Source organism: Mustelus asterias, chromosome 23, assembly GCF_964213995.1.
Source record: "Mustelus asterias chromosome 23, sMusAst1.hap1.1, whole genome shotgun sequence".
In the NCBI taxonomy this organism is placed as follows: domain Eukaryota; kingdom Metazoa; phylum Chordata; class Chondrichthyes; order Carcharhiniformes; family Triakidae; genus Mustelus; species Mustelus asterias.
In genome coordinates, this window is record NC_135823.1 from 25,507,183 (window position 1) to 25,534,925 (window position 27,743).

Consider the following 27,743-nt stretch of genomic DNA (forward strand, 5'->3'; position numbering starts at 1 on the left):
TGCTACAACGCTCACCAACTTCTACAGATGCACCTTAGAAAGCATTCTTTCTGGTTGTATCACAGCTTGGTATGGCTCCTGCTCTGCCCAAGACCGCAAGGAACTACAAAAGGTTGTGAATGTAGCCCAATCCATCAGGCAAACCAGCCTCCCAACCATTGACTCTGTCTACACTTCCCACTGCTGTGAAAAAGCAGCCAGCATAATCAAGGACCCCACACACCCTGGACATCCTCTCTTCCACCTTCTTCCGTTGGGAAAAAGATACAAAAATCTGAGGGCACATACCAACCGACTCAAGAACAGCTTCTTCCCTGCTGCCATCAGACTTTTGAATCGACCTACCTCACATCTTTCTCTGCACCCTAGCTATGACTATAACACTACATTCTGCACCCTCTCCTTTCCGTCCCTATGTATGGTATGTTTTGTCTGCATCGCGTGCAAGAAACAATACTCTTCACTGTATATTAATACATGTGACAATCAATCAAATCAATTGCCAGTGTCACTTGTGCTGCTATGAGAGGCTTATAATATTGTCTTGGTTGCTGTGTCAATAAATGGAATGGACATTTCCACTCCATCTGACGAAGGAGCAGCGCTCCGAAAGCTAATGGTATTTGCTACCAAGTAAACCTGTTGGATTTTAACCTGGTGTTGTTAAAACTCTTACTCAATAAATGGAAACCATACGTTAAACTTAACGGTTTTCTGGCCAATGTGGCTGACTGGATTTTTAAAACATATTCTGCCACTTATCAGTCAACCAACTCAATACAAAGCTTAAACCATCAACTACAAGGAAATAGCTTAGAATAATGACTACATCTAATGCAGTCTACTTGGAGGCCAGCTTTATTGATTTTTATGTAAATTGGGCCATTGGCGCCCAACATGCATACTGTGCTGATAACAGAAACATAGACCTTCATTTCACAACAATATCTCTTTATAAAACTTCTAAAAATTAACATTTTTAACATTTAAAATTAAATCTTCTTGTTGGTAAAATATTTTATTTTTCTCTGTAACTAAATATAATTAATATTTTCTTACATTCAGTATTCATTTCTTGAGGGACAGGGATTTGTTTAAAGGTACATTGATTTTGCATTGATTTAGCATCTTCCACAATGCCAGGCCATCCTAAAGAGCTTCACTGTCAATTAAATACATTTAAAATGTACCATGAAGTAGGAAAATGCCTCCAGCACAGCACACCCAGCAAGGAGCCGCAAACAGCAATTAGGTAAACCTAATTTTGATGGCGGTGATTAAAGGTTAAGGCTGGAATTCTCCAGTCTCGCACGACCTGTCAGCGAGAATGGAGAATTTGGCACTCGGCCAAATCTTTTCACAGCAGCGGGACTGGAAAATCCCAGCTGTGGGCGATGTCGGAGAATCAAGTGTTGACTGGGACATTAGAAGAATGCCCTGCTCCTATTTAAGTATGGTTACGGGATTCCACAGATCCCTAGTTTGACATCCAAAAGACAGTGCCTCCAACACTGCAGCACACCAGCAGTATGGCACCGGAATGTCAACCTGCATTATGTGCTCAAACATCCGGGGCAGAACTTTCCAGCTGTTCACGCCCGCGGGATTTTCTAGTCCTGCTGCAGTGAACGGAGATTTGGCTGAGCGCCAAGTTCTCCATCCCCGCTTGGAGCAGCGGCGGGGCGTGAATGGCCGGTAAATCCCAGCCCTGTAATAGGGCTTGAATCAACTTTAACTTTTTGAATCAAAGGTTAGAATGCTCCCATTATAGCAAAGAATGGTAATTTTAACTCGAAAAACTGCTGGAAGCAGGATCGCTGGCCAGCTTGGGTTATTTATCTGCCTGAAAGATGCCAGGAGCTCACTGCTCTGAATTTGAACTCGTTAAAGACAGTGGTGTCCTTCTTTACACAAACACGTCGGGTACCAATGCCATAATTGGATCTGACTGCATTCGCCCTGAGTGGGAACTGGCTGTCTTTCCCATCGAGTGAAGCCAGCGAGAATCCAAAGCCCAGGGCAGGAGAAGCCCAAGCAGGGAATAGTGTTCTGACAGGTCTCAAACGAATAGCTTTTGTTGATGTATGTTAAATACCTAGTAATTCAAGGTAAATACAGTGGGCAGGTGGTGGGATTTGCTTAGTTAATTATACTCAGATGTGTAAATAAAGACGCAGGCAGCACTGGGGGAGAGGCGGTATCATGGTAGAGTGGAGAAGTGAGCTCTATGACGAGCAATAAACAGTCTTCACCTAAGAATCCTAGTCATAGAATCCCTACAGTGGAGAAGGAGGCCATTCAGCCCATCGAGCCTGCACTGACAACATTCCCATCCAGGCCCTATCCCTGTAACCCCATGTATTTACCCTGCTAGTCCCCCTGACACTAAGGGGTGATTTATCATGGCCAATCAACCTAACCCGCACATCTTTGGACTGTGGGAGGAAACCGGAGCACCCGGCGGAAACCCACACAGACACGGATGACTCTCTGTGTGGAGTTTGCACATTCTCTCCAAGGCTGGAATCTAACCCGGGTCCCTGGTGCTGTGAGATAGCAGTGCTAACCACTGTGCCGCCGTGGCAACCATCAATCTCGGTATCTTCCTCACAAGCAGACTTGCAAGTTTTACGGCTTCCCATCCTTGGCACCAACTCTTCCTTTCCTTCCTGGTGGCTGAATCCAATCCGTTCATCAGCCTGACCTGATCAGATAGTCACCAAGCTAAACGATTGTTCACAGCTTCCCACTGGTCGGCAGGTACAGACAATCCTCCCCAATCATCACTTGCCGACACTCCCAGGAATACAAGATACATTCATCAAAAAACAAGGGAAGGTGAAAGATGCCCATGTCCTGCAGGCAGGTAACAAATCACCCAACCTGAATGTAGGACAAAATATCCGAGTGCAACATCCAACTGACGGTGCGTGGAATCCAGCAGAAGTTGTGAGCATGTGCCCAGAACCAAGAGTACATCAGGTACGAATACCACATGGCACGAGAGTGTGACAAAACAGCTACCAAATCAGAACAGCCCCACAGCTAGAAACCGAGCAACCCTATTGCAAACAGAACACGGCCTCTGACTCAACACAAGAGAGACACCCCTGAACCAGCATGCTGAAAACACACAGCAGCCTTGATCATAGATCTTTGTCACTCAATACATTTCAGAGATTTGCAAACCAATTGCTTTGTATTCGCACACAAGATTATTTCCTCTTGCCGTCATGTAAATAGTTTGATTCTCTCAGGGTAAAACGAGAAAAAGGGGGATGTTGTGACATGATGTATATGTACCTTTAAAGGAGCGTACCTTAAACTGCTGTCAATCATTACCACCGAGACAGGATGTGATGTCGCAGTGCATGTTACACATACAGCAGCAGCTTGTAGAAATCAGACAGGTACATACTGCTTCCCAGTTAACATTACATATATGTAGTATTTCTTCAAATAAATAACGTAATTTATTATTTTTTCAAACCCTATCTTATTATTGGCACACTGATGTTGAACAGATGAAGGTAACAGCATTGGTTTTCTGCCTGGAATGCTTTGGGAATTATCTGCAAGGACTGAATTGAAGCCCAGGAGTTGAGATAGGCTAAAACTGATTCCTGGAGCAGCAGATACATTTCTAGCCCACCTCACTTCCTGGGTGACCAAAACTCACCTGATTAAAAGCATGGCCAATCTCTTTCAATCAATTTTATGGTGGGGCCGCTGAACCCCCTTATTGGGCCATGCCTGACTAGCCCCAGAGAAGCTGCCTTGACTTAACTCAGATTCCTGTTTCCATCGCTGCTCCTTGTGGTTGCAATACCTGTTGGACTTTAACCTGGTGTTGTTAAACTTCTTACTGTGTTGCAATACCAGCAGGGACCACTGTGTCCGGTGTAACTGCTGTGTCTGAAGAGCTGTGCAACCATCTAATTGGCCAGCAGCTCTGGGAGACGGGATATCCTCCCACATGGAGCAAAAGACAGGGCCTCACATTGTTAAAAGTCTGACAACCGTGAAATCTGACCAAGACTGCAAGAAACTACAAAGATTAGTGAACGAAGCCCAGTCCATCACGCAAACCAGCCTCCCATCCATTGACTCCGTCTACACTTCCCTGTGCCTCAGAAAAGCAGCCAGCATAATCAAGGATCCCGCGCACTGCGGACATACTCTCTTCTGCCTTCTTCCATTGGGAAAAAGATACAAAAGTCTGAGATCACCAACCGACTTAAGAACAACTTCTTCCCTGCTGCCATCAGACTTTTGAATGGACCTATCTTATATTAACTTGATCTTGCTCTACATCCTATCTGTAACTGCAACATTATATTCTGCACCCTCCCTTACCTTCTCCTCTATGTACTGTATGAACAGTATGCTTTGTCTGTATAGTGCACAGGAAACAAAACTTTTCACTGTATCCCAATACATGTGACAATAATAAATCAAATCAAATCAATTCTTGTCGGGGCTTCCTAGTCCAGTGGAGGCATGCTCACTCCTGACTTTTCAGCCGGGGGGTGGGGGTGGGGAGTCCAGTTGCTGGAGCCACAACCTCTGTAAAATTTCAACATTTCAGCCTATGTGTGTGTTTATCTAAATTCCAAAGGCCCAAGCTAGTTACCACACCCAAAAAACAAAAGAGCCTGTCCCATATTTTAACTCTGATTACGATAGTTTTATAATAGAGCCTTTAGATTGAGGATGTCCTACTTCTTATCCTTTTGTGAAGCTCATCAGTGTTTTAGAATACAATGTGAACCTGTGCCACTGTACTGCGCCCAGTGTAATTCTATCCAAGCATTTCCTTTGTTTGTCCAGGACAATGGAGCATTGCTTCCACATGTTCGACAGGATGGTAATCTACTTCTTCATTGCTGCATCTTACGCCCCCTGGTGAGTCAACAAAGAATTGTTGAGTATTGAGTTTGTGACAACACTGACTGGGTGGGCTGTGGAAAAAGAATTGAAAGAAACCTCAAACGTATTTCGTGCCATTAACCGTAAGGTGTCCCAAAGTGCTTCTCGAGGAATATCGCTGTTGTTATGTAGGGTGAACGCAGCCGTCAATCGGCACGCAGCAAGATCCCACAGATAAGAAGAATATTGGTTTTGTGGGAATTGGCTGAGGGAGGAATATTAGCTCGTGTACCAGGAGAGTGCCATACCCCTCATCAAATATTACCATGCGACCTTTTTCCTAATATAATTGCTAACATTCATCTGGCACTCCCAACAGTGCAGTACTCCTTCAGCACTGTACTGGAATGTCAGCAATTATATTAGTTACTTCAAACGCAAGACAACAATTAGTATGCCATTGCAATGTGCTTTGGATGGATAAATGGTTTACTTGTATACTGGGAGTCAAATAGCTACTCACAGCAACCTGTAGACACATTCCTTATCTCCATTACTGTTTAATAATTAAGGAGCCAGACCCAGCCGTGAATTAAGAAACTGTCTGTTCACCCCTGGGGCCTGTCTTATAGTTTACTCTGCGCTGATCTAACTTAAACGTGCAACCTGAGCCCGCAACATCCTTTGGTAAGCTAACATCTTTTGTCCCATCATCAAAACAATTCTAATGTTCAAGCTCTTAAGGATACACAAAGCAGAATCAGGTGACTGATCCCTAATGTCAGGGGTTCATATTTGTTGATATTGAAACACTTAATAGCCTGAGAGTAGACAATGTAGCTAGCCCTTTCTGAGCATGATGGGATTTGTAGCCATTACTGTGGGAACCTAGATAAGAAGAAAACAGGAATCATAGAATCTCTACAGTGCAGAAGGAGGCCAGTCAGCCCATTGAGTCTGCATCGACCACAATCCCACCCAGGCCCTATTCCCATAACCCCACATATTTACCCTGCTATTCCCCCTGACAATATGGGGCAATTTAGCGTGGCCAATCAACCTAACCCGCACATCTTTGGAGGGTGGGAGGAAACTGGAGCAGCCGCAGGAAACCCAAGCAGACATGAGGGGAATGTGCAAACCCCACCCACAGTCACCCGAGGCCGGAATTGAACCCGGGTCCCTGGCGCTGTGAGGCAACAGTGCTAACCACTGTGCCACATGGCCACCCTTGAGGAGAAAAGAAAACAGACAAGGAGCTATTGGACATCGAATGCTGACAGACTTTCCGAAGCCAAAAGGGTGAGATGACAGGGAACATCTGCGAGCTTGAATTGTCCGGTCCATTAATTGGGTCTCGTAATTGATGGCGTGGGTGGCACAGTGGTTAGCACTGCTGCCTCACAGCTCCAGGGACCCAGGTTCACTTCCAGCCTTGGGTCACTGTCTGTGCAGAGTTTGCACGATCTCCCCGTGTCTGCGTGGGTTTCCTCCGGGTGCTTCGGTTTCCTCCCACAGCCCAAAGATGTGCGGGTTAGGTGGATTGGCCATACTAAATTGCCCCTCAGTATCCAAAGATGTGTAGGTTAGATGGATTAGCCATGGTAAATGTGTGGGGTTACAGGGATAGGATGGGGGAGAGGATCTGATAAGGCACTCTGTCGGAGAGTCGGTGCAGACTCGATGGGCCGAATTGCCTCCTCTGCACTGTAGGGATTCTATGATTCGTTGATTCTATGTTATATGTTAAAGTAATTGAAGGTTGTACCAAGCAGTATAGTAAAATGTGATAACTAAAAACTATAAATTTGTTACTCGGACTTTATTAAAGAGGGAGACCTTGGAAACCAACCAGGATACATCCCTCTCAACATATCCTTACAGTAAAATCTTTACTTGAAGCTCTCAGACTCAACGTCTATTATTTTTACCACAATAGAAGGAACATTACGCTGTAATAGTCTATTCAGCCCCATGAGCTTGGTTCCCCCATTCAATGAGATCATGGCTGATCTTAGCTCCATGACTTTCCTTGGTTCCATATCCTTTGTCGAGCAAAAATCAATCCATCCCAGATTTAAAATGATTAATTGAGCTAAAGTCTACAGTTTCTTTGTTGGAAAGAGTTCCCTATCTTAGCTACTCTGTGTGAAGGAGTCCTTCCTAAATTCTCTGCAAATGGCCTAACTTGGATTTTAAGGTTATTTTCCTTTGTCTGAGGCCCATCTGTGAACAGAAAATAAACTCTCTCTTCTCCCTCGATTTCCCCACTAGCAGAACATATTTTTTCCCATTTACCCTTTCAATTTCTCTCAAAGTCACTGAGTGGAATCCTTGAAAGTTTATAGCACTGGTAGAGTCCATTTGGCCCAACATGTTTCTGTGGCCAGAAAAGGAGCCACTCAGCCTAATCCCACTGTCCAGCATTTGGTCCATAGCCCTGCAGGTTAGGGCAATTCAGGTACATAACTATTTTAAAATGTGTTGAGAGTTTCTGCCTCTACTGCTCTTTCAGACAGTAAGTTCCAGACTCCTACCACCATCTGGGTGAAAGGTTTCTCAGCATCTACCCTCTAATCTTTCTACCAATCACTTTCAATCTGATCCTCCTGGTGATTGGCCTCTCCACTAAGGTAAATAGGCCCTCCCCACCCACCCTATCCAAGCCTAAACAATTCAATCAAATCGCTCTTAATCTTCTATTTTCCAGGGAATACCGGCCTAATTTATGCCATCTCTCCTCGTAATCTAACCCTTAAAGTCCTAGGTTTCCTTTGACAGCACCTTCCAAACCCATGACCGCCACCATCTTGAAAGACAAGGGCAGAAGATACATAGGAACATCACCACCTGGAAGTTCCCTCCAAGTCATGCACAGTGGTTAGCACTGCTGCCTCACAGCGCCAGGGACCCAAGTTCAATTTCCGGCTTGGGTAACTATATGTGCGGAGTCTGCACGTCTCTGCGTGGGTTTCCTCCGGGTGCTCCGGCTTCCTCCCACAATCCGAAAGACATGCTGGTTGGGTGCATTGGCCATGCTAAATTCTCCCTCAGTGTACCTGAACAGGTGCCAGAGTGTGGTGACTAGGGGATTTTCACAGTAACTTCATTGCAGTGTTAATGTAAGCCTACTTGTGACACTAATAAATAAACTTCACCATCCGGTATTGGAAATATATCACCGTTCCTTCACTGTCACTGAGTCAAAATCCTGAAATTCCCTCCCTAGCAACACTTTGGGTGTACCTACACCATCACCTGGACTGCAGCGGCTCAAGATTGTGGCTTACCACTACCTTCCCATGGGCAATTAGGAATAGGCAATAAATGCTGCTCTAGCCAGCGACGCCAAAATCCCATAAATGAATTAAAAAAACCATTCCGGTTGCGCTCTTTCCAAGATCAATCTATCCTTTCCATGATTCAGTGTCCAATACCAATGGCCCAGCAAGCCACTCAGTTCAAGGGCAACTAGGGATGGGCAATAAATACTGGCCAGCCAACGAAGTCCATGTCCCACGAATGAATAGTAATTAAAAAAATTAATTACCCCGCCGTGGGAATTTAGAATTTTCATGACAGTACGTCGATGGCGTGCACCTAGTGGGGTAGACTTCTCCCTAGACCTTGAGGTCAGTAGACACCGCTTTTGCCTTCCTTTCACACCATCACTGAGAGATACCAGCTACCTGGAGCGTGAGCTGTGCCAAGGATGGGTGCAGGGGAGGGCTGAGTGCGAGGCAGGACTGGGCAGTGTCGGGTGGGGGGTTGAGCGGGGGGGGAAATCAAGAAGCAGAGTTGGTGGAGTGTGATGTCCAGCTGCCATTCAAATATGGCGCCCGGGTGTTGGTGCCTATGAGGTAACGGTGGGGAGGGCCATACCCTGCCTCCCTCTCCACAAGATTCCACATGCTCCTCACGGATGCATAGCTTAGGAGCTTAAAAATGCCACTGCAGCCAGGCTGCTCTCCAGTGGAAGTCAATCCGACCCCTGCTCATGTCACCGGACTTAGTCATAAGTAGTTGAAGGTAAGAACGTTCCGGAGTTATGAGGAAAGAGTAGGGGCTGAGATTAATTGGATAACTCTTTCAAAGGCACAGGGAGAATGGCTTTAAAATAAACATGGGGATGTTTGAAATGATGTGGAGATGCCGGCGTTGGACTGGGGTGAACACAGTAAGAGTTTTAACCAGGTTAAAGTCCAACAGGTTTATTTGGTAGCAAATGCCATTAGCTTTCGGAGCGCTGCTCCTTCGTCAGATGGAGTGGATATCTGCTCATAACCAAGGCATACAGAGACACAAACTCAAGTTACAGAATACCGATTAGAATGCGAATCTTTACAGCTAATCAAGTCTTAAAGATACAGACAATATGAGTGGAGAGAGTATTAGGCACAGGTTAAAGAAATGTGTATCGTCTCCAGACAGGACAGCCAGTGAGATTGTGCAGGTCCAGGCAAGCTGTGGGGGATACCGATAGTGTGACATGAACCCAAGATCCTGGTTGAGGCCGTCCTCATGTGTGAGGAACTTGGCTATCAGTTTCTGCTCAGTGACTCTGCGCTGTCGTGTGTCGTGAAGGCCGCGTTGGAGAACGCTTACCCGAAGATCAGAGGCTGAATGCCCGTGACCGCTGAAGTGCTTCCCCACAGGAAGAGAACAGTCTTGCCTGGTGATTGTCGAGCGGTGTTCATTCATCTGTTGTCGTAGCGTCTGCATGGTTTCCCCAATGTACCATGCCTCGGGACATCCTTTCCTGCAGCGTATCAGGTAGACAACGTTGGCCGAGTTGCAAGAGTAGGTACCATCTACCTGGTAGATGGTGTTTTCACGTCATGCGCATTTCACATGATGTTTTCATGTGATGTCCCGAGGCATGGTACATTGAGGAAACCATGCAGACGCTACGACAATGGATGAATGAACACCACTCGACAATCACCAGGCAAGACTGTTCTCTTCCTGTGGGGAAGCACTTCAGCGGTCACGGGCATTCGCCCTCTGATCTTCGGGTAAGCGTTCTCCAAGGCAGCCTTCACGACACACGACAGCGCAGAGTCGCTGAGCAGAAACTGATAGCCAAGTTCCGCACACATGAGGACAGCCTCAACCGGGATCTTGGGTTCATCTCACACTATCGGTAACCCCACAGCTTGCCTGGACCTGCACAATCTCACTGGCTGTCCTGTCTGGAGACAATACACATCTCTTTAACCTGTGCCTAATGCTCTCTCCACTCACATTGTCTGTATCTTTAAGACTTGGTTAGCTGTAAAGATTTGCATTCTAATCGGTATTCTGTAACTTGAGTTTGTGTCTCTGTATGCCTTGGTTATGAGCAGATATCCACTCCATCTGATGAAGGAGCAGCGCTCCGAAAGCTAATGGCATTTGCTACCAAATAAACCTGTTGGACTTTAACCTGGTGTTGTTAAAACTCTTAGGATGTATGAAATAGCAGCAGAAGTAGGCCATTTGGCCCATCAAGCCTGCCCGGCCTTTCATTAAGACAGTAAATTAAAGAGGTGGAGTGAAAAGTGAGGATAGGTTCCTGCATAAAATACCTTTCTTCTTCTTTCCTATTTTCTTCATTCACTTTGAATGTTGACTGAACTCGGTGACTCGTTGACGAGAGATTTTGTTTTTAAATGTGGGAACGTCAGGACCTGGGTTCGATTCCCGGCCTGGGTCACTGTCTATGTGGAGTTTGCATGTTCTCCCCGTGTCTGTGGGTTTCCTCCGGGTGCTCTGGTTTCCTCCCACAGTCCAAAGGTGTGCAGGTTAGGTGGATTGGCCACGCTAAATTGCTCCTTAGTGTTCATGATGTGTAGGTTAGGTGGTAAATGCATGATGTTACAGGGATAGGGTGTGGGGGGAGGCCTCTGTAAGATGCTCTTTCAGAGAGTTGGTGCAGACTCAATGGGCCAAATGTCCTCCTTCTGCACTGTAGGGATTCTATGGCTGAGGAGCAGTGGAAAGACAAGTCATCCAAATTGATTTAAATAAGGGAAACGCAAAATACTGCGGATACTGGAATCTGGAACAAAAACAGAAAAATGCTGGAAAATCTCAGCAGGTCAGACAGCATCTGTGAAGGGAGAATAGAACCAACGTTTCGAGTCTAGATGACCCTTCGTCAGAGCTCTACCCTCTCTCCACTGATGCTGTCAGACTTGCTGAGATTTTCCAGCAATTTTCTGTTTTTGATTTAAATAAGGGGTTCAGGATAAATTTGCAATCGCACTGAATTTACAGTAGAAATTCTCGCTCCTGTTCTCTGATTTAATGAGTTTCTCATCCCGGCAATAATGCACTGCACGCGCTGGTATCTAAGGAAATGCAGCTAAGGATGAATCTGCTAAGTAAAACCGGCAGCAGCGCTGGTGTTCAGCATGCTGCAGAGCTTCTGTGTCACGGTCAGCTTTTCATTTTATTAGTCGGGAGGGGTGGTGGGAAGGTTCTTGTTGGGCGATTAGAAGATTTGCCACTGACTAGAAAGGCTCGGCAACTCATTCCAACTGGGTCAGGTGGGCACCTGGGCTGCCTAAAATAATTTAGGCATTGTGATTGGAGTGGAGGGAATGCAGTGTCTTTTCAGAGACTATTTTAACCCTGCCGAGCGCGGTGGGTTAATATTACCACCCCCTTCCCCAGCCCAGGTGCTTCTTAAATGTTTCCATCGGTTTATTTTGCCTTTCCCGCCCCATTCCAAGAGGTTTTTATTCACATTTTCTCACTGTTTACCACTCAAGCGGACTTACAGCTCTAAGTGTTGGTCATCTCTGCTAATCCCACCCAAGCAGCCATTTCTTTTTGTGTGACAACCTGGATGGACACTTCAACAGGTTATTCAACCAGGAAAGGCATCGTGGCTGAGGCGCAACCCCATCATGCCTCAGCACCTCAGTTTACAATTCCCAACCGCCTTCTCCGGATTGTGACAACAATATTCCTTCACCATGATCCCGCGCTAAGATCAGCTGACTCAGGAAAGACCAACCTGGGGTCTCCCTGTTTCCTACATCACAACAGTGAAGACGCTTCCAGAGTACTTCATTAGCTGTAAAGCATGTTGGGAAGCCCTGAAGTCATGAGAGGCGCCACATAAATGCACATTTTCATTTTATTCCATGTGTGTGCGACTCAATACTGCCACCATGTGGTGCATTCCGCCACTGCAAATGAAAGGAGCCAGATGAGGGACAGTGTAAACTTAAAGATTGTGACTAACCAGTGTTTTAGGGTATGAAAGGCAACATAAGATCTGAATGTTTAGAGCATGGCAGGAAGTAATTCAGCCCATTAGATCCATACTAGCTCTTTGCTGGAGCAATCTCACCCTCGCCTTAGCTTATTGCCCTGTTCTGCTTCAATTGTCAATACACAATTTCCTCCAAAGATGCATCGGTTTTTATCTCAGCCACTGTACTTTGGGAACTCCCTGCATTAAAAAAATCCTCCTAATATTTCTCCTCACTTCCATACCACTAATTTAATAATCGCTGGTTAACCGAAGGGTTAGCCAATAATATCTTTCACATCTCCTCATTACAACCACTCTAACAAATGCAATATATCATATATCCCAGCATCGATGGACCTAATGCCATCAGCAGTCATATCATTTTACCCAGTCCTGGAGTTGAGGATTGCTTGAACTTTGCCCTCACGGCTCACGCCATCGCAAGAGCAACTCCCACAGCTCTCACGAGCCCAGAGCCGGCTGAGTAACACTGGTGCGGTGTGTGTCCCAGCAGCTTCTGAAACGAGTGTCTGATCCATTCACAAGCTCCTGGCTTTGCCCCTTTGTTGAACTGAATCAAGTTAATGTGCTGCTGTTCCCTTCCGTATAGGCTGAATCTCCGGGAGCTGGGCCCCTGGGCATCTCACATGCGTTGGATCATTTGGATGATGGCCTGTGTAGGGACCGTCTATGTGTTTCTGTTTCATGAACGGTGAGTACCTAGACTGACTGAAAGTGAAACAGAAATGAAGGGCGTAGTGAGGAGAAGCTGGTATGTACTTCTAACTGCATTATAGATCTTTTGTCTTCAGTTAAAACTCACTAACAAAGAAGATTTGTTGCACTAACATACTAAACCATGGAATGCTGGATAGTGATCCTCGCCCCCCCCCCCCTCAGCCCATCTATCCCCATACTCCCCACAATCCACCCCCCCTTCCCCACAGATCCCTGACCCCCACTCAGGGAGGTGTCAGGCGTTTAGGAAGAGACAATCTTTTGTCCCAACGGCACAAACTGCAGGCCACTTCCCCCTAGAGGCTGGTCTAGGAACAGCACTTAACACCATCCCAACCAGCTTCATTGGCACAGATTCCATTGGTACAGGGCAAACTATTTAAAAAGACGGACATTTATTTTAAATTACCCTTTCAGATTCCGATATGTGTCCACAGTCAAGCCATATTTTCATACTTCTCTGATTTGGAAATGACAAGATGAGTAGAATTTTGTTTTATATTGACTGGACCAGCATTTTGCCAATCTTTAACTGTCCTTGAACTGAGTTGGCATTTAAGAGTCAACCACATTGCTGTGGGTCTGAATTCACATGAACGCCAGACCAGGTAGGGACAGCAGATTTCCTTCCCTAAAGGACATTAGTGAAGAGATGGATTTTTACAAAAATCAACAATGGTTTCATGGTCATCATTAGACTTTTAATTCCAGATTTTTACTGAATTCAAATTTCACCATCTGCCGTGGTGGGATTTGAACCCTGGTCCCCAGAGCATTACCCTGGGTCCCTGGATTATTAGTTGAGTGACAATATCAATATCTACCCTATCAGATTCTCTAATATCTTAAACACTTCCATTAAATCACCCCTTAATCTTCAGTACTCAAGGGGACATAAGCCGAGTCTATGAAACATATCCTCATAATTAACTCAAGAATCATTCTGTTGAATCTGTGCCGCACGCTCTCTGTGGCCGATATATCCCTCCTGAGATGAGGTCCAGAACTGAATGCAGTTTTCCAGTTGGGGGTCGGACCAGAGTCATTCTACATAACTGTAACCAGGTTACCTATGGTTAGAGTTCACCTCACAAACTGGGCATTGGGAAAGGGGTTGGGAATTGCAGGGTGACAATTCTCCGCTGTCTTTCCCTCAATGATGATGCCTTTGTGTGAACAATCTGTGTGTTCCAATCCTTCCCAATCTTTCAGCACATATTACCAAATGATCCAGCAGCTTAAAACCTTTCTTGTGACCTAACAGTATTATGGGCTCATCGCTGGAGGGACCTCACAGCTGGGAGATGGGAACACATTTTTATTTCTGCCGCCCAGAATCATAATGCAATCCTACCAGGTTCATGTGGTCTAGGCAATGGTAAAAACATCCCCTCACCTTGTGCCAACTCTACTGTAAGCAGCAGAATGCCATTCTCTGTACCCTGCATAGGTTTGTATGGATCCTTTATTCAAGCAATGCCAAGGTGTGGTGCTGAGTGCAGGATTTTGCAGTGGGCGCAGAGGGAAATTCTGATCCAGGTGACCTGGACTGTGCCCAGTTTCCAAAGGTGAAACCACACAACCATTCACTTTACCCCTGTCAGACCAACCTCACTTACTTCGTTGCATTGTTTTAAGGAAAACAAAGTTTGGAATTGCCAGTTTGCCATCATGCATTTGTGTTGTGCTGAGGGAATGTATAAAGTGAATGGATATACTCAATAAATGGCTTTTCTCATTGTCCCACCCAATGCATTCCAACAATAGTCACGTTTAGGCACCAGGGTTCAGCTCACGTAGAGGATATCCATCCGAGTGCAGTTAAACATATTAGTAAATTACACACACACACCAATGTCTGTGTGGAGTTTGCACGTTCTCCCCGTGTCTGCGTGGGTTTCCTCTGGGTGCTCCGGTTTCCTCCCACAGCCCAAAGATGTGTGGGTTAGGTTGATTGCCCACAGGAAATGTGCAGGTTATGGGATAGGGCAGGGGTAAGATGTTCTTTCAGAGAGTCAGTGCAGAATTGATGGGCCGAATGGCCTCCTTCTGCACTGTAACGATTCTATGATAAAGCCACAGTTTTGTAATTCCCCTTAAACTGTGGAACAGAACTAAGACACTCTTGGGGCTAAATCCCTTTCAGTGACAGCAACACCTATCAATCATAATCAATAATCAATAGGGGAATTTCACAGTAACTTCATTGCAGTGTTAATGTAAGCCTTACTTGTGACTAATAAATAAACTTTGACTTTGCTTTAACTTTTTTGTTATTAAAATCCCAAGACATTATAAAAACCATTTCACGTTCATTTCTTATAATTTATTTTCTCATATGATAAAGTGATTAACACACAAACATGCAAAATAGGAGCAGAAGAAGGCCATTCGGCCCCTCAAGCCTTCTCCACCATTCAATAAGATCATGGCTGATCTGTTTGTGTTAAATCCCATCTATCCCTGATAGCCTTTAATTCCCTTGCCGAACAAGAATCTATCTAAATATGTATCTTAAAAATATTCAGTGACCCCCCACCTCCACCACCTTCTGAGGTAGAGAGTTCCAAAGTCGCAAAAGCCTCGGAGAGGAAGAAATTCTCCTCATCTCTGTCCTAAAAGGGCAAACCCTAATTTTAAAACTCTGCCCCCTAGTTCTGGACTCACCCACAAGAGGAAACATCCTCTTCGTGTCCACCTCATCAATACCATTCAGAATCTTCTACACTTCAATCAAGTCACCGCTCACTCTTCTTTGATTTGATTTGATTTGATTTATTATTGTCACATGTATTAACATACAGTGAAAAGTATTGTTTCTTGCGCGCTACACAGACAAAACATACCATTCATAAAGAGGGAAAGGAGAGAGTGCAGAATGTAGTGTTACAGTCATAGCTAGGGTGTAGAAAAAGATCAGCTTAATGCGAGGTAAGTCCATTCAAAAGTCTGACAGCAGCAGGGAAGAAGCTGTCCTTGAGTCGGTTGATATGTGCCCTCAGACTTTTATATCTTTTTCCCGAAGGAAGAACGTGAAAGAGAGAATGTCCAGGGTGTGTGGGGTCCTTAATTATGCTGGCTGCTTTGCCGAGGCAGCGGGAAATGTAGACAGAGTCAATGGATGGGAGGGTGGTTTGCGTGATGGATTGGGCTACATTCACGACCTTTTGTAGTTCCTTGCAGTCTTGGGCAGAGCAGGAGCCATACCAAACAGTGATGCAATCAGAAAGAATGTTTTCTATGGTGCATCTGAAAAAGTTGGTGAGAGTCATAGCTGACATGCCTAATTTCTTTATTCTTCTGAGAAAGTAGAGGCATTGGTGGGCTTTTCTTAACTATAATGTCAGCATGGGGGGCCAGGACAGATTGTTCTTCTGAACTCCAGTAGAAACAATCCCAGTCTGTCCAATCTTTCCTCATACGATAACCCACTCAATCCAGATATCAATCTAGTAAACCTCCTCGGAATCATTTGCAACGCATTTACAACCTTCCTTAAAGTTACATAAGGAGACCAGAATTGTGCACAATATTCAAGATGTGGTCTCACCAATGCTCTGTTTAACTGAAGCATAATGTCCTTACTTTTAGTTCAATTCCTCTGATAATAAAGAGTAGCATTCCATTTACTTCCTTAATTACTTGCTGCACCATAAAATCTCTACAGTGAAGAAGGAGGCCATTCAGGCCATCGCGTCTGCACCAACTCTCCAAAAGAGCATTTTACCCAAGTCCACCCCCACTTCCCTATCCCTGTAACCTCACTCATTTGACATGGCTATTCTCCCTAACCTTCACATCTTTGGACTGTGGGAGGATACCGGAGGAAACCCATGCAGACACGGGGGGAACATACAAACTCCACGCAGACAGTAACCCAAGCCAGGAATCGAACCCGGGGGGGCCCTTAGCGCTGTGAGGTAGCAGTGCTAATCATTGTGCCACTGTGCTGCCCATACACTGTACCTGCATGCTAACGTTTTGTGACTTATGCACTAGAACACCTCGATCCCTCTGCACAATGGAATTCTACAGTTGTTCCCCATTTAAGAAATAGTCTGCCTTTTTATCCTACCTGCCAAAGCGAATAACTTCACACTTCCCAGATTATCCTCCATCTGACAGAATTTTGCCCACTCACCTAATCTATCTATATCTGCACCTCCTTATTTCCTCTTCACAACATACTTCCCTACCTATCTTTGTGCCATCTGAAAATTTAGCTACCATGTCTATGCTTCCCTCATCTAAGTCATTGAAATAAATTGTAAAAAGTTGAGGCCCCAGCACAGGCCTTTGCAGGACTCCACATCCTGTCAATCGGGATTAAACCCATTTATGCATACTCTCTATTTTCTGCCAACCAGCCAATCTTCTATGCATGTGAATATGTTACCATGAGCTTTTATTGTCCTCAATAACCTTTTATGTAGCGCCTTATCAAATGCCTTCTGGAAATCCAAGTACAGTACATCTACAGGTTCTTCTTTATCCACGGTGCAGGTTACTCCTTCAAAGAACTCTAATAAATTGGTAAAACAGGGTTTCCCTTGCACAAAACCATGCTAACTCTTCCCGAATACCTTGAGTTTCCCTAAGTGCCCGGTTATAACCTCCTTAATGATCGATTCTAACACCTTCCCCACGACAGATGTAAAGCTAGCTGGCCTATAGTTTCATGTTTTCTGCCTGAATGGCGGGAGGTCATATTTGCTACTTTCTAGTCTGATGGAACGTTCCCAGGGAATTTTGGAAGATTGCCATCAACACATCTCCTATCTCATTAGCCCTCTCGTTTAAGACTCTAGGATGAAGCCCATGAGGACACAGAGGCTTGTCAGCCACAGCTCCGTCGGTTTGCTTAGTACCACATCTCTAGCGCTTGTAACTTCACCAAGTTCCTCTCTCCCTTCCACATCCTGATTTACAGCAATTACTGCATCTTTTTTGTACCTTTTACAGTGAAGATAGCAGCAAAATATTTCACATTCATTCCTGCAAGTTATTTTATCTTATGATAAAACGATTTTAATGCTTCATTTTCTGGGTTAATGGACCATAGTCACAGCCAGCTTGAATTTGATCTACCCCAACGTAACATAGACTTTAACCTCTTTGTACATCGTTTAGATGTGAGTTGCGCTATTAGCTTTCTCATTAATAGTAAAACATGAATAACTCCAGCCACTAACTTTCATCACTCTTATTTTTCAATATTATTTCAATCCCCTCTCTCACTTTCCTGCCACTTGCTGCATGGCTTCCATTGCTTTGATTTTTATTTTAAACGACAGCTTTCACAACCTTCATCATTTACCCCTGAATAATATGATTTTGGAGCAGGGGTAGGCCATTCAACCCCGCACGCCTATTCTACACACTGTTGCCTCAGGAGGTGAGAATGACAGAAATATCTCAGTTGGAAAATCCCACCCAAGCTGCACTGATCCCTTCTTTCATTTGATTTAAAAAAAAATCCATTTTGATCTTCAGAACAGGGTTTAATCATCACACATTTCCAGACGTAGGTGCTGCTGAATCCAGCTTTCTGCCGCTCTGCAATGCCAGATCACCTCATAGGTATCCAGAACCCTAACCATCTTCCATTAGATTTCTTGTGACAAATGAAAAACAAGTTAATGTTACACCCCTAATAGCCAGGCAGCGAAGGATGGGACATTAGAGCCTAATGTTTACACTTCACTCAGAGTCACGCCTAAATATCATGCACCACCAACCAATAAGCCCCCCTTTCAGCCTGTTCCAATATAAAGAGATAGGCTAGAATTTTACCGGCATGCCCGCTCTGGAATCGGGGTGGGTGAGGCTCGCACAATGGAATTCTCCGTTGGCCTCGGGCGGGATCTTATGAAGCTCGGGTGGACGAGGCGGTAAAATTCCGCTATCTGCCTCCAAAATACAATTAGACACCCAAGTGACATGCAATTAATTGATTACCTTCTCTCTAAAAGTTTGAAAACATCCTTACTCTCTGTACAAAGTGTTACGTAGACAAAAATAAAATACTGCAGATGCTGGAGAGTTGAAATAAAAACGGTGAATGCTGGAAATACTCAGGTCTGGTAGAATCTGTGCAGAGAGAGACAGAGTTAAGTAAAAACTTTAAAAAAAAGTAAAAGTTTTTTTATTGGTCACAAGTAAGGCTTACATTAACACTGCAATGAAGTTACTGTGAAAATCCCCTAGTCACCAAACTCCAGCGCCTGTTTGGCTCAATGCACCTAACCAGCATGTCTTTTAGACTGTGGGAGGAAACCGGAGCACCCGGAGGAAACCCACGCAGACACGAGGAGAATGTGCAAACTCCATGCAGACAGTGACCCAAGCCGGGAACCGAACCCGGGTCCCTGAAGTTGTGAGGCAGCAGTGCTAACCACTGTGCCACCATTAAGGCTTCAAGTCCAGTGTCCCTTCCTTGGAACTGAAGAGAAATGGAAATGTGATGGGTTTTATGGGGGAAAGGACAGGTGGGGCAAAGGAGAAGGTCAGAGAACAGGTAGAGCGTGAGGGAGATAAAATGACTAAGGTGTCATGGAATATAGGCAAAGGAAGTGGTAATGGTAGTATTAAAGACACAAAGCATGGTCAGAGTAGGTGTTAAGAGCGGAATAGAGGTCAGCACTGTCTGAAAGCAAAGAGCTGAGAACAACATACAGACTGCCACTGGGAGAAAGATTCAAAATGGAGGACGGAGCTCATGCTCTGAAGTTGTTGAACTCAGCATTAAGTCCAGAAGGTTGTGAAGGGCCGAATCAGAGAATGAGGTGCTTTCCTCCAGTTTGTGTTTGCCTTCACTGGAAGATTGTAGCAGGCTGAGGACAGAGGTGTGAACAAATGCTTTTCGAACCTGCTCCACTATTTAATTAGATCATGGCTGATCCTCTATCTCAGAGCTATTTTACCACACTATTCCTGTATCCCTTGATGCCATTTGTATCTAGAAATCTATTGATCTCTGCTTTGAACAAACTCAATGACTGAGCCTCCACAGCTCTCTGGGGTAGAGAATCCCAAATAAATTCCTTCTCATTTCAGTCCTAAATGGCCTGTCTTTTATTCTGAGACTGTGTCCCTTGGTTCTAGAACCCGCCCACCCACTCTCCCAGCCAGGGGGATATATTCTTACTGCATCTACCCAGAGGAGTTCTGTAAGAATTTTGTACACTCCAAAGAGATCACCTCTCATTCTTCTAAACTCTAAAGAATACAGGCCCAGTCTCCTCAATCTCTCCTCAGAAGACAATCCCACCATCCCAAGGATTAGCCAAGTGAACCTCTGCTGCCTTCACTCCATGGCCAGTACATCCTTCCTTGGGTAAGAAGACCAAAACTGCACACAATACGCAAGGTATAGTTTCACCAAAGCTCCATACAAGTGCAGCAAGACTTCTGTATTCCTATACTCAAATCCTCCAGTAATAAACACTACCATACCATTTACTTTCCGAGTTGCTTGTTGCACCTGCCTGTTAGCTTTCAGTGACTTATGAACATGTACACTCAGGTCCCTTTGGACGTCATCAACATTTCCCAGTCTCTCCCCATTTTACATTTCTGTTTTTCCTACCAAAATGGATAACTTCACATTTTTCCACATTAAATTCTATCTGCCATGTTTTTACCCATTCACTTAGCCTGTCTAAACTCCCTTGAAGGCTCCGTGCATCCTCCTCACAACTCACATTCCCAACAAGGTTTGTTTCATCAGCAAACTTGGAACTTTTACATTTGGTCCCCACATCCAAATCATCTATAGAAGATTGTGAATAGTTGGGGCTAAAGCACTGATCCAAGTCAGTCACAGCCTGTCAACCTGAGAATGATCCCTTTATCTCTACTGTCTATAAACCAATCTTCAATCCATGCCAGTATATTTCCCTCAATCCCATGTTCCCTCACTAACCTCTTATGAGGGGCCTTAGCGAAAGCCTTCTGAAAATCCAAATACACCACATCCACTGGTCCTCCCGAATCTATCCTGTTTGCAACATCCTCAAAAAGCTCCAACAAGTTTGTCAAACATGATTTCCTTTTCATAAATCCATGTTGACTTGCCCAATCTCACCATTACTTTCTAAAGGTCCAGTTATTTCCCCTAATACTGAAGTCAGGCTAACAGGTCTGTCATTCCCTGTTTTCTCTCCCCCTCCCCCTCCTTTCCCAAATAGTGGGGTTGCATTTGCTGCCTTCCAAACTGCAAGCGCATCTCCAGAATTTATAGAATTTTGGAAAGATGACCACCCATGCATTGACTATCTCTACAGACACTGCTTTAAACACTCTGGGGTGTATATCAGGTCCAGGGGAATTATCAGCTTTCAATCCCATTAATTTCTCCAGCATTACTTTTTACTAATACTGATTTCTTTCAGACCTCAATCCCAATATCCCTTAGCTTTCCATTGTTTCAGGGAGGTGAAGACACAAATCTTTCCGGTGCCACCCACTGTGGGAAACGTAGCGGGCGGGATGGATAATTTGATGGGCCAACAAAATATCTGTCGAGTTTGGGTGGGAATTTAAGTTTATTTATTAGTGTCACAAGTAGGCTTACATTAACACTGCAATGAAGTTACTGTGAAAATCCCCTAGTCGCCACACTCCGGCGCCTGTTCGGAGGCACTGAGGGAGGATTTAGCATGGCCAATCCACCTAACCAGCACATCTTTCAGACTGTGGGAGGAAACCGGAGCACCCGGAGGAAACCCATGCAGACACGGGGAAAATATGCAAACTCTGCACAGACAGTGACCCAAGCCAGGAATCGAACCCGGTCCCTGGCGTTGTGAGGCAGCAGTGCTAACCAGTGTGCCATCGTGCCAGATCAACCTGGGCAAAGCATTTGTTTAATTTTTCTGCGATTTCCTTATTCCCCATTATAAATTTTCCACCCTCTACCTGTAACCTGTATTGGGCCCACATTTGTCTTTACTCACCCTTTCCTTTTTACATACAGATAGAAGGTTTTACATGTTCCCCACGAGTTTACTTTCCTGTTCTATTTTCTCTTTCTTTACCAATTTCTTGGTTTCCCTTTGCTGAATTTTAAAATGCTCCTAATCCTCATGCTTACTACTTTTTTGGGGCAACTTTACATAGCTCCACATCTGGTCTCGGTGCCTAGTTTAACTGACCAATCAAACTCCACAATTGCTCTATCTCATTAGATTATTTTTTTTTTATACTTTTCCAATTCAATCAAATCAAATCCAATTCAGAGTCTCAACAAGTTGAGACATTTCAGATCCAGGCAGACAAGACAGGGCGAGCGACCAAATCACCCTGTCCTGGGCCTGATCTACATGAGCCAAGTTGATTGGAGGAGCAAAGCAACACCTCCTCCAAAACTTGAGCTCATTTGCATCTTAGCCAAAAGGCCGGGATGCCGCTTTTAAAAATTGCTTCATATGAAACATATGAAGCTTCAATGTAACCCAATGACCTCAACCAAGTGCAGCATCCAATCCATACTACACTTGATCTTAGCCAAAAGGCCGAGAGCTCTATCTCATTAGATATTAAAATAGGGTCTTACCGATCGTTCATGCCACGCTCCCACTGCAGCGAGGTCGGAGAATTTGGTACCCAGCCAAATCTCCGTTCACTGCAGCTGGATGGGAAAATCCCGCTGGCGTGAATGGCAGTAACATTCCGGCCATGATATTTTTTCTGTGATGACCTTGTATGATTAACTGGAATGAGACTATCCCTTTCTAAATAGGATTGCTGATTTAAAGTTATACAAAACCTACTTAGCTTAATATCTAAACCAATGTTTTTCAGATCCCCAATTTTAAATTCTACTCTTATCAATGATGATTTCCTCAAATTCCATAGTACCACCCCATAAGAAATCACCACATGAAATTGGTACTGTAAAGACACTGGAATTGGCTTTTAGTTGGACATACCTACTTTCAGCAGAACAGATATACCAAAAATGACCACATTCTGGCGTCATTCGGGCTTTTTTAGTTTCTATCCATGTCCTTCTACAACCACTGCGTCTTTAGGTAGCTTCTACAACACTTCTGTCTGAAAAGCGTTGCACTACAAAAATGTTGCTTTTAAATTGATTAACCTACACTCCCAAGAATATATGGCCAAAAAAACCAAAAAGAGTTTACTATTCCAGTAGCAGGAGCATCCATTCTAACATTTGCACCACCCAGTTGTTCTTGCTACTGACCTCGATTTAGCTTTATAAGTTCCATATGCGGGGATTTCTTCAATACAAACCCATCCCTCTAGCAAAGCTGTTGGATCCCTATTGGTAAGTCAGGACAAATTCCATATCCTCTCCAGACGTCTGACTCACTTTGTTTTGTTTCTCTTACTCATTTATCCTTAGGTTTGTTGGCAGTCACCAAAATTTCACAATCATTAGGATATATTGTCCTAATTCTGTCAGGTGACTTTCTGAGGCCTATATTTTATTGTCTGATCTGTTCAAGCTGTAGCCTCTGCTTCAATGTTTCTGTGTGTGTGTGTGGCGGGGGGACAATTACTGGGAGATCTCTTGCACTATTAGAGGCTCTTACGATTATACATGATTGTTTTCCAATCCAAGAGGCACCTCCAGACTGTCTTATCATTACTTGCATGGAGCTTTGTTACTTCCACTCTTCCTGCCCCATTCTGCCAGTCCATGGACCTCGAAATCCAGCCACCATCCTCACCATTCAACCAGTGGCTATTCCTGCCTGTCACACAACCATTACTCCCACCGGTCCTTAGTCTCCTCTGGACATCCACTCTGGGTGATTGTCCTGTGAATGTGATCATTCTATCACATATATCATGATCACTCCGAACTTTGATCTGCCATATTCTGTTCTTCGAGACCTTCATCAGAGCATTGGAGATACAAGGTGTCTTATTTAATTCTATCAACTGCTCAGAGTCTGATTTCTTTTCATAATTTACTCCAGTTAATGGTGAGGGATGAACTTGTCAAACATGGGAATCAAATTGTTAAGTTCTATCTTACCAACAAGCCTTTTAACCTTACCACAGCCTTCCCAGCCCCACAATGCTCTATTTTACATTTAACACCCAGTGGATCTTTAAATATTGATACCTCCATTAGTCCCAATGTGAAAGATATAATTAGTATTTAATTTAATCCATGCTGGGTTAAATTATACATGATTATAGTAACAAACTCGTTCTCCAGATTATACACTTTCCTCTTTCTCTCTGATTCCCCATACACTCTGATATTTCCTCTTGCAGGTATAAAATTGTCGAGTTGATTTGCTACATGGTCATGGGCATCTTTCCTGCACTCGTCATTCTCTCAATGGTAAGGTTGGTGTGTGTGTGTGTATCTAAGTGTATATATATGTGCCCGTGTCTAAGTGTGTATATGTGTTCGCAAATCTGAGCACATGCTTGCATATCTGAGTGTGTACGTGTGTGTGTCTGCGCGGGCATATCTGAGAGTGTGTGTGAGTACATGCGTGCATATCTCTGTGTGTGCATGCTAATGTAATTGAGTGTGTACATATATGTGGATCTGAGTGTGTGTGCATGCACATATCTGAGTGTATGTATGCACATATATATATCTATATGTGTGTGTGCATGCATATCTGAGTGTGTATGTGTATACACACATCTGGTGTTTGTGTGCGCATATGCATGTGCATATGAGTGTATGCTTGCACACATGTATCTGAGTGTGTGTGCGCATGCGTGTCCCTGTGCGTGTCGTGTGTTTGTGTGTGTGTGTGTTCTGTGCGCGCATGGGTGTGTGTGTGCATGTGTATGTGCGTGTTATAAATACAAGTCTTCCTTTCTTTCTTAAAGTGACGTCACTGAAATGCTAAAGTCTTGCATTTCCATAACATCTTTCATGAATTCATGCCATCCCAAAAAACTTAAGAGCCAGTGAATTATTTCAGGCATTGATATATCATTGATATAACAAAGGAAAACATGGCAGCCAGTTCTGCACACAGCTAGCTTCCAGAAAATGTGCTGAATGGCCAGTTAGGGGATTTTTGATGACATTGGGAATGCTCTTCAGAAAGTAGTCAGAATTTCAGTCGAGTGAAGGTACCCCCACAACCATAAACCTCACCGCTGTTTATTCTGTGTTTCATAAATACATGATGTGGAGATGCCAGCGTTGGACAGGGGGGGAGCACAGTAAGACGTCTCACAACACCAGGTTAAAGTCCAACAGGTTTATTTGGCAGCACAAGCTTGTGCTGCCAAATAAATCTGTTGGACTTTAACCTGGTGTTGTGAGACTCCTTATTGTTCATAAATACAGTCAGAAAAGTCGTGGCAAATTTAGCTTACATTTGACAATCACAATTCTCAATGACAAAAATTATCACCTTTCTGTAATATTCTGACTGGAGAATCAGCCTGTGAATCACAAAATAATACTTGGATTTATATATCACCATTCCTGATATCTCAAAGCATTTTCCAGCCAATGAAGTACTTTTAAAGTATGGTCACTGGTGTAATGTAGGTAAAGAGGCAGCCAATTTGTGTACAGCAAGCTCCCACAAACAGCAGTGTCATGATGGCCAGTTATCTGTTTTGGTGAGGTTGGTTAAGCCAGGGGGAAATCCAAGGCCCTTCTTCAATTAGTGCCACTCTGCTTCCACCCGTGAGGCAGACAGTTTAACCTCTCAGCCAAAAGATGGCACCTCTGACCAACTAGCACTCCCTGCGGTGCTGCACCAGGATTATCAGCCAGGATCAGGGGTCACCAACCACTTTCTTTTAACCCAAAGAGCCTTTTCAACAAAAAAGAATATCTAAAATAAATAATACTGGGAACCACCAGACAAATTTCAACATTTCGTAAACCAAAACTTGACAAAATGTCAAGTGCTATAGGTAGAATGTATAATTTGCATAAATATTGAATCAATAGGAGAAAAATCAAAATTCAAATAGGCCGAACTCTGTATTCCCTTTTTAGTTTGTTGCTTTTTTATAACTTTATCAATAAAGTCACCTTTAAAACAAAGTTTAATTTAAGATGTGTAGAATTCGGACAAACCTTTTTGGCCATTGATTCTTGTGATAAAGTAAAGCTTCTAATAACACGCTCAGAATAATTTAGAAATAGTGTTATCTGTAACCCTGGTGTATCAGTGCCATTCAAATCTGTTTATTCAGAGCACGGTGGTATCTTTTGTTAAAATAATCATTTGAAACCGCAAAGTGCAGCATAATTATTAACCTTTTATCCCCACAATAAAAATACAGCTCTCATTTTTCTTGACTTAGCTGTTCTTGGGCCTTTTGTCACATTAATTCAATCCAATTAGAAGCGGTTTGGGGGCACCAACTCTCCAACAGATCATCTTACCCAGGCCCACCCCCGTCCTATCCCCGTAACCCCACACATTTACCCCGCTAATCCCCCTAACCTACACATCTTTGGACACTAAGGGGTAATTTAGTATGGCCAATCAACCTAACCTACACATCTTTGGAGTGTGGGAGGAAACCGGAGCACCCGGAGGAAACCCACGCAGACACGGGGAGAATGTGCAAACTCCACACAGAAAATTACCTCAGGCCGGAATTGAACCTGGGTCCCTGGAGTTGTGAGGCAGCAATGCCAAACACTGTGCCACTCTAATGTTAAAGAGCCGAGTGTGACTCTGGAACTGTAGGTTGCAGACCCCTGGTCTGGTCTGGTCTGGATTGCATCTGGAGTGAGACTTAAAGCCGCAACCTTCTGACTCGGAAGTAAAAGTTCTCCCTTCTGAGCCCTGTCCGTTCCCCAACTGTAAGAGGGTAGATGTAACAGTTACACTACACTGCTGGAGGAAGGCTCAAATAAAACCAATCAAAAACAACCGGTCTTGGCCTTTTGGTTTCCTCGTGTCAGCAACTGCCTCGGTCATCAGCAGTGCGCCCATCTAAACTGAAAGAGATAATCTGGCCATTATCAGGATGCTATCTGTGGGATCTTGTTGTGCACAAGCTGACTGCCACATTTCCCCATATTGCAGGCGAGTTGCCAATGTGCTAATGACAAGTGTAGCTGTCTGATTATCCTTCGATTGTTCAGGATGTGAGTAAGACGCATACAATTTAATGGCAGCATTGATTGAAGTGTTACCTGGCCAAGTGTTTCATTGGGTCTTTCTTGCTCTCTCCATTCAGCCTAACACCGATGGACTGTTTGAGTTGCTGGTGGGTGGTTCCTTCTACTGCCTGGGCATGCTTTTCTTCAAGAGCGATGGCCGGATTCCATTCGCACACGCAATATGGCATCTCTTTGTGGCCATTGGAGCAGGCGTCCACTACTACGCCATCTGGAGGTATCTGTACTGCCCAGCCATGTTGGAAATGAGGACTTCCAAGTGACCAGGTTGCGACCTGGGAGAAGCAGTGCACAAGTCGATCAAAAAGAAATGAATAACATCGAACAAAAATGGCTCAAGAACATGACAAGGATCTCCACAGGCCATGATGTAGAAGTGTGAAGATCGAAAGCAGACATTCCAGGATCTTTTGTAGGTCTTTCAGCACTGAATTGCCAACTCAAAGGCCAGTATTAAATACCAACGCACAGATATACACATGGAGATATGCACATAGATACAAACACACGCAGATGCGACACCACACACACACACACACACACACACGTGCAGGAAACTTACGACCTCGACCCCAGCTGGGATTCTCCAGTCCCGCTGCAGCGAATGGAGTTTTGGCTGAGCACCAAATTCTCCATTCTCGTTGGTAGCAGGGCAGGAACGGACGAGATCGGAGAAGCCTGCCCATAGACATTCCTTCAAACTATTGACTGAACTAGCTTTCATAGCTGTACCATAATTTTCCACTAACCACGGAGTTTTATAGTCAAATTTTTCCAAACAAA

At 44.3% G+C, this 27,743-nt stretch overlaps 1 protein-coding gene across 1 annotated transcript in view; it reads left to right on the forward strand.

Annotated features, from left to right (window-relative positions):
* Positions 1-27,257, forward strand: part of mmd2a (monocyte to macrophage differentiation-associated 2a) — a 61,379-nt gene extending 34,122 nt beyond the window's left edge. Inside the window, exons 4-7 of the mRNA XM_078240981.1 lie at positions 4,831-4,905; positions 12,726-12,827; positions 24,110-24,179; positions 27,020-27,257. Of these exons, the coding sequence (XP_078097107.1) occupies positions 4,831-4,905; positions 12,726-12,827; positions 24,110-24,179; positions 27,020-27,223 (451 nt within the window). The 3' untranslated portion in view covers positions 27,224-27,257. The remainder of the gene's footprint in view (positions 1-4,830; positions 4,906-12,725; positions 12,828-24,109; positions 24,180-27,019) is intronic.
* Positions 27,258-27,743: the final 486 nt, after the last annotated feature.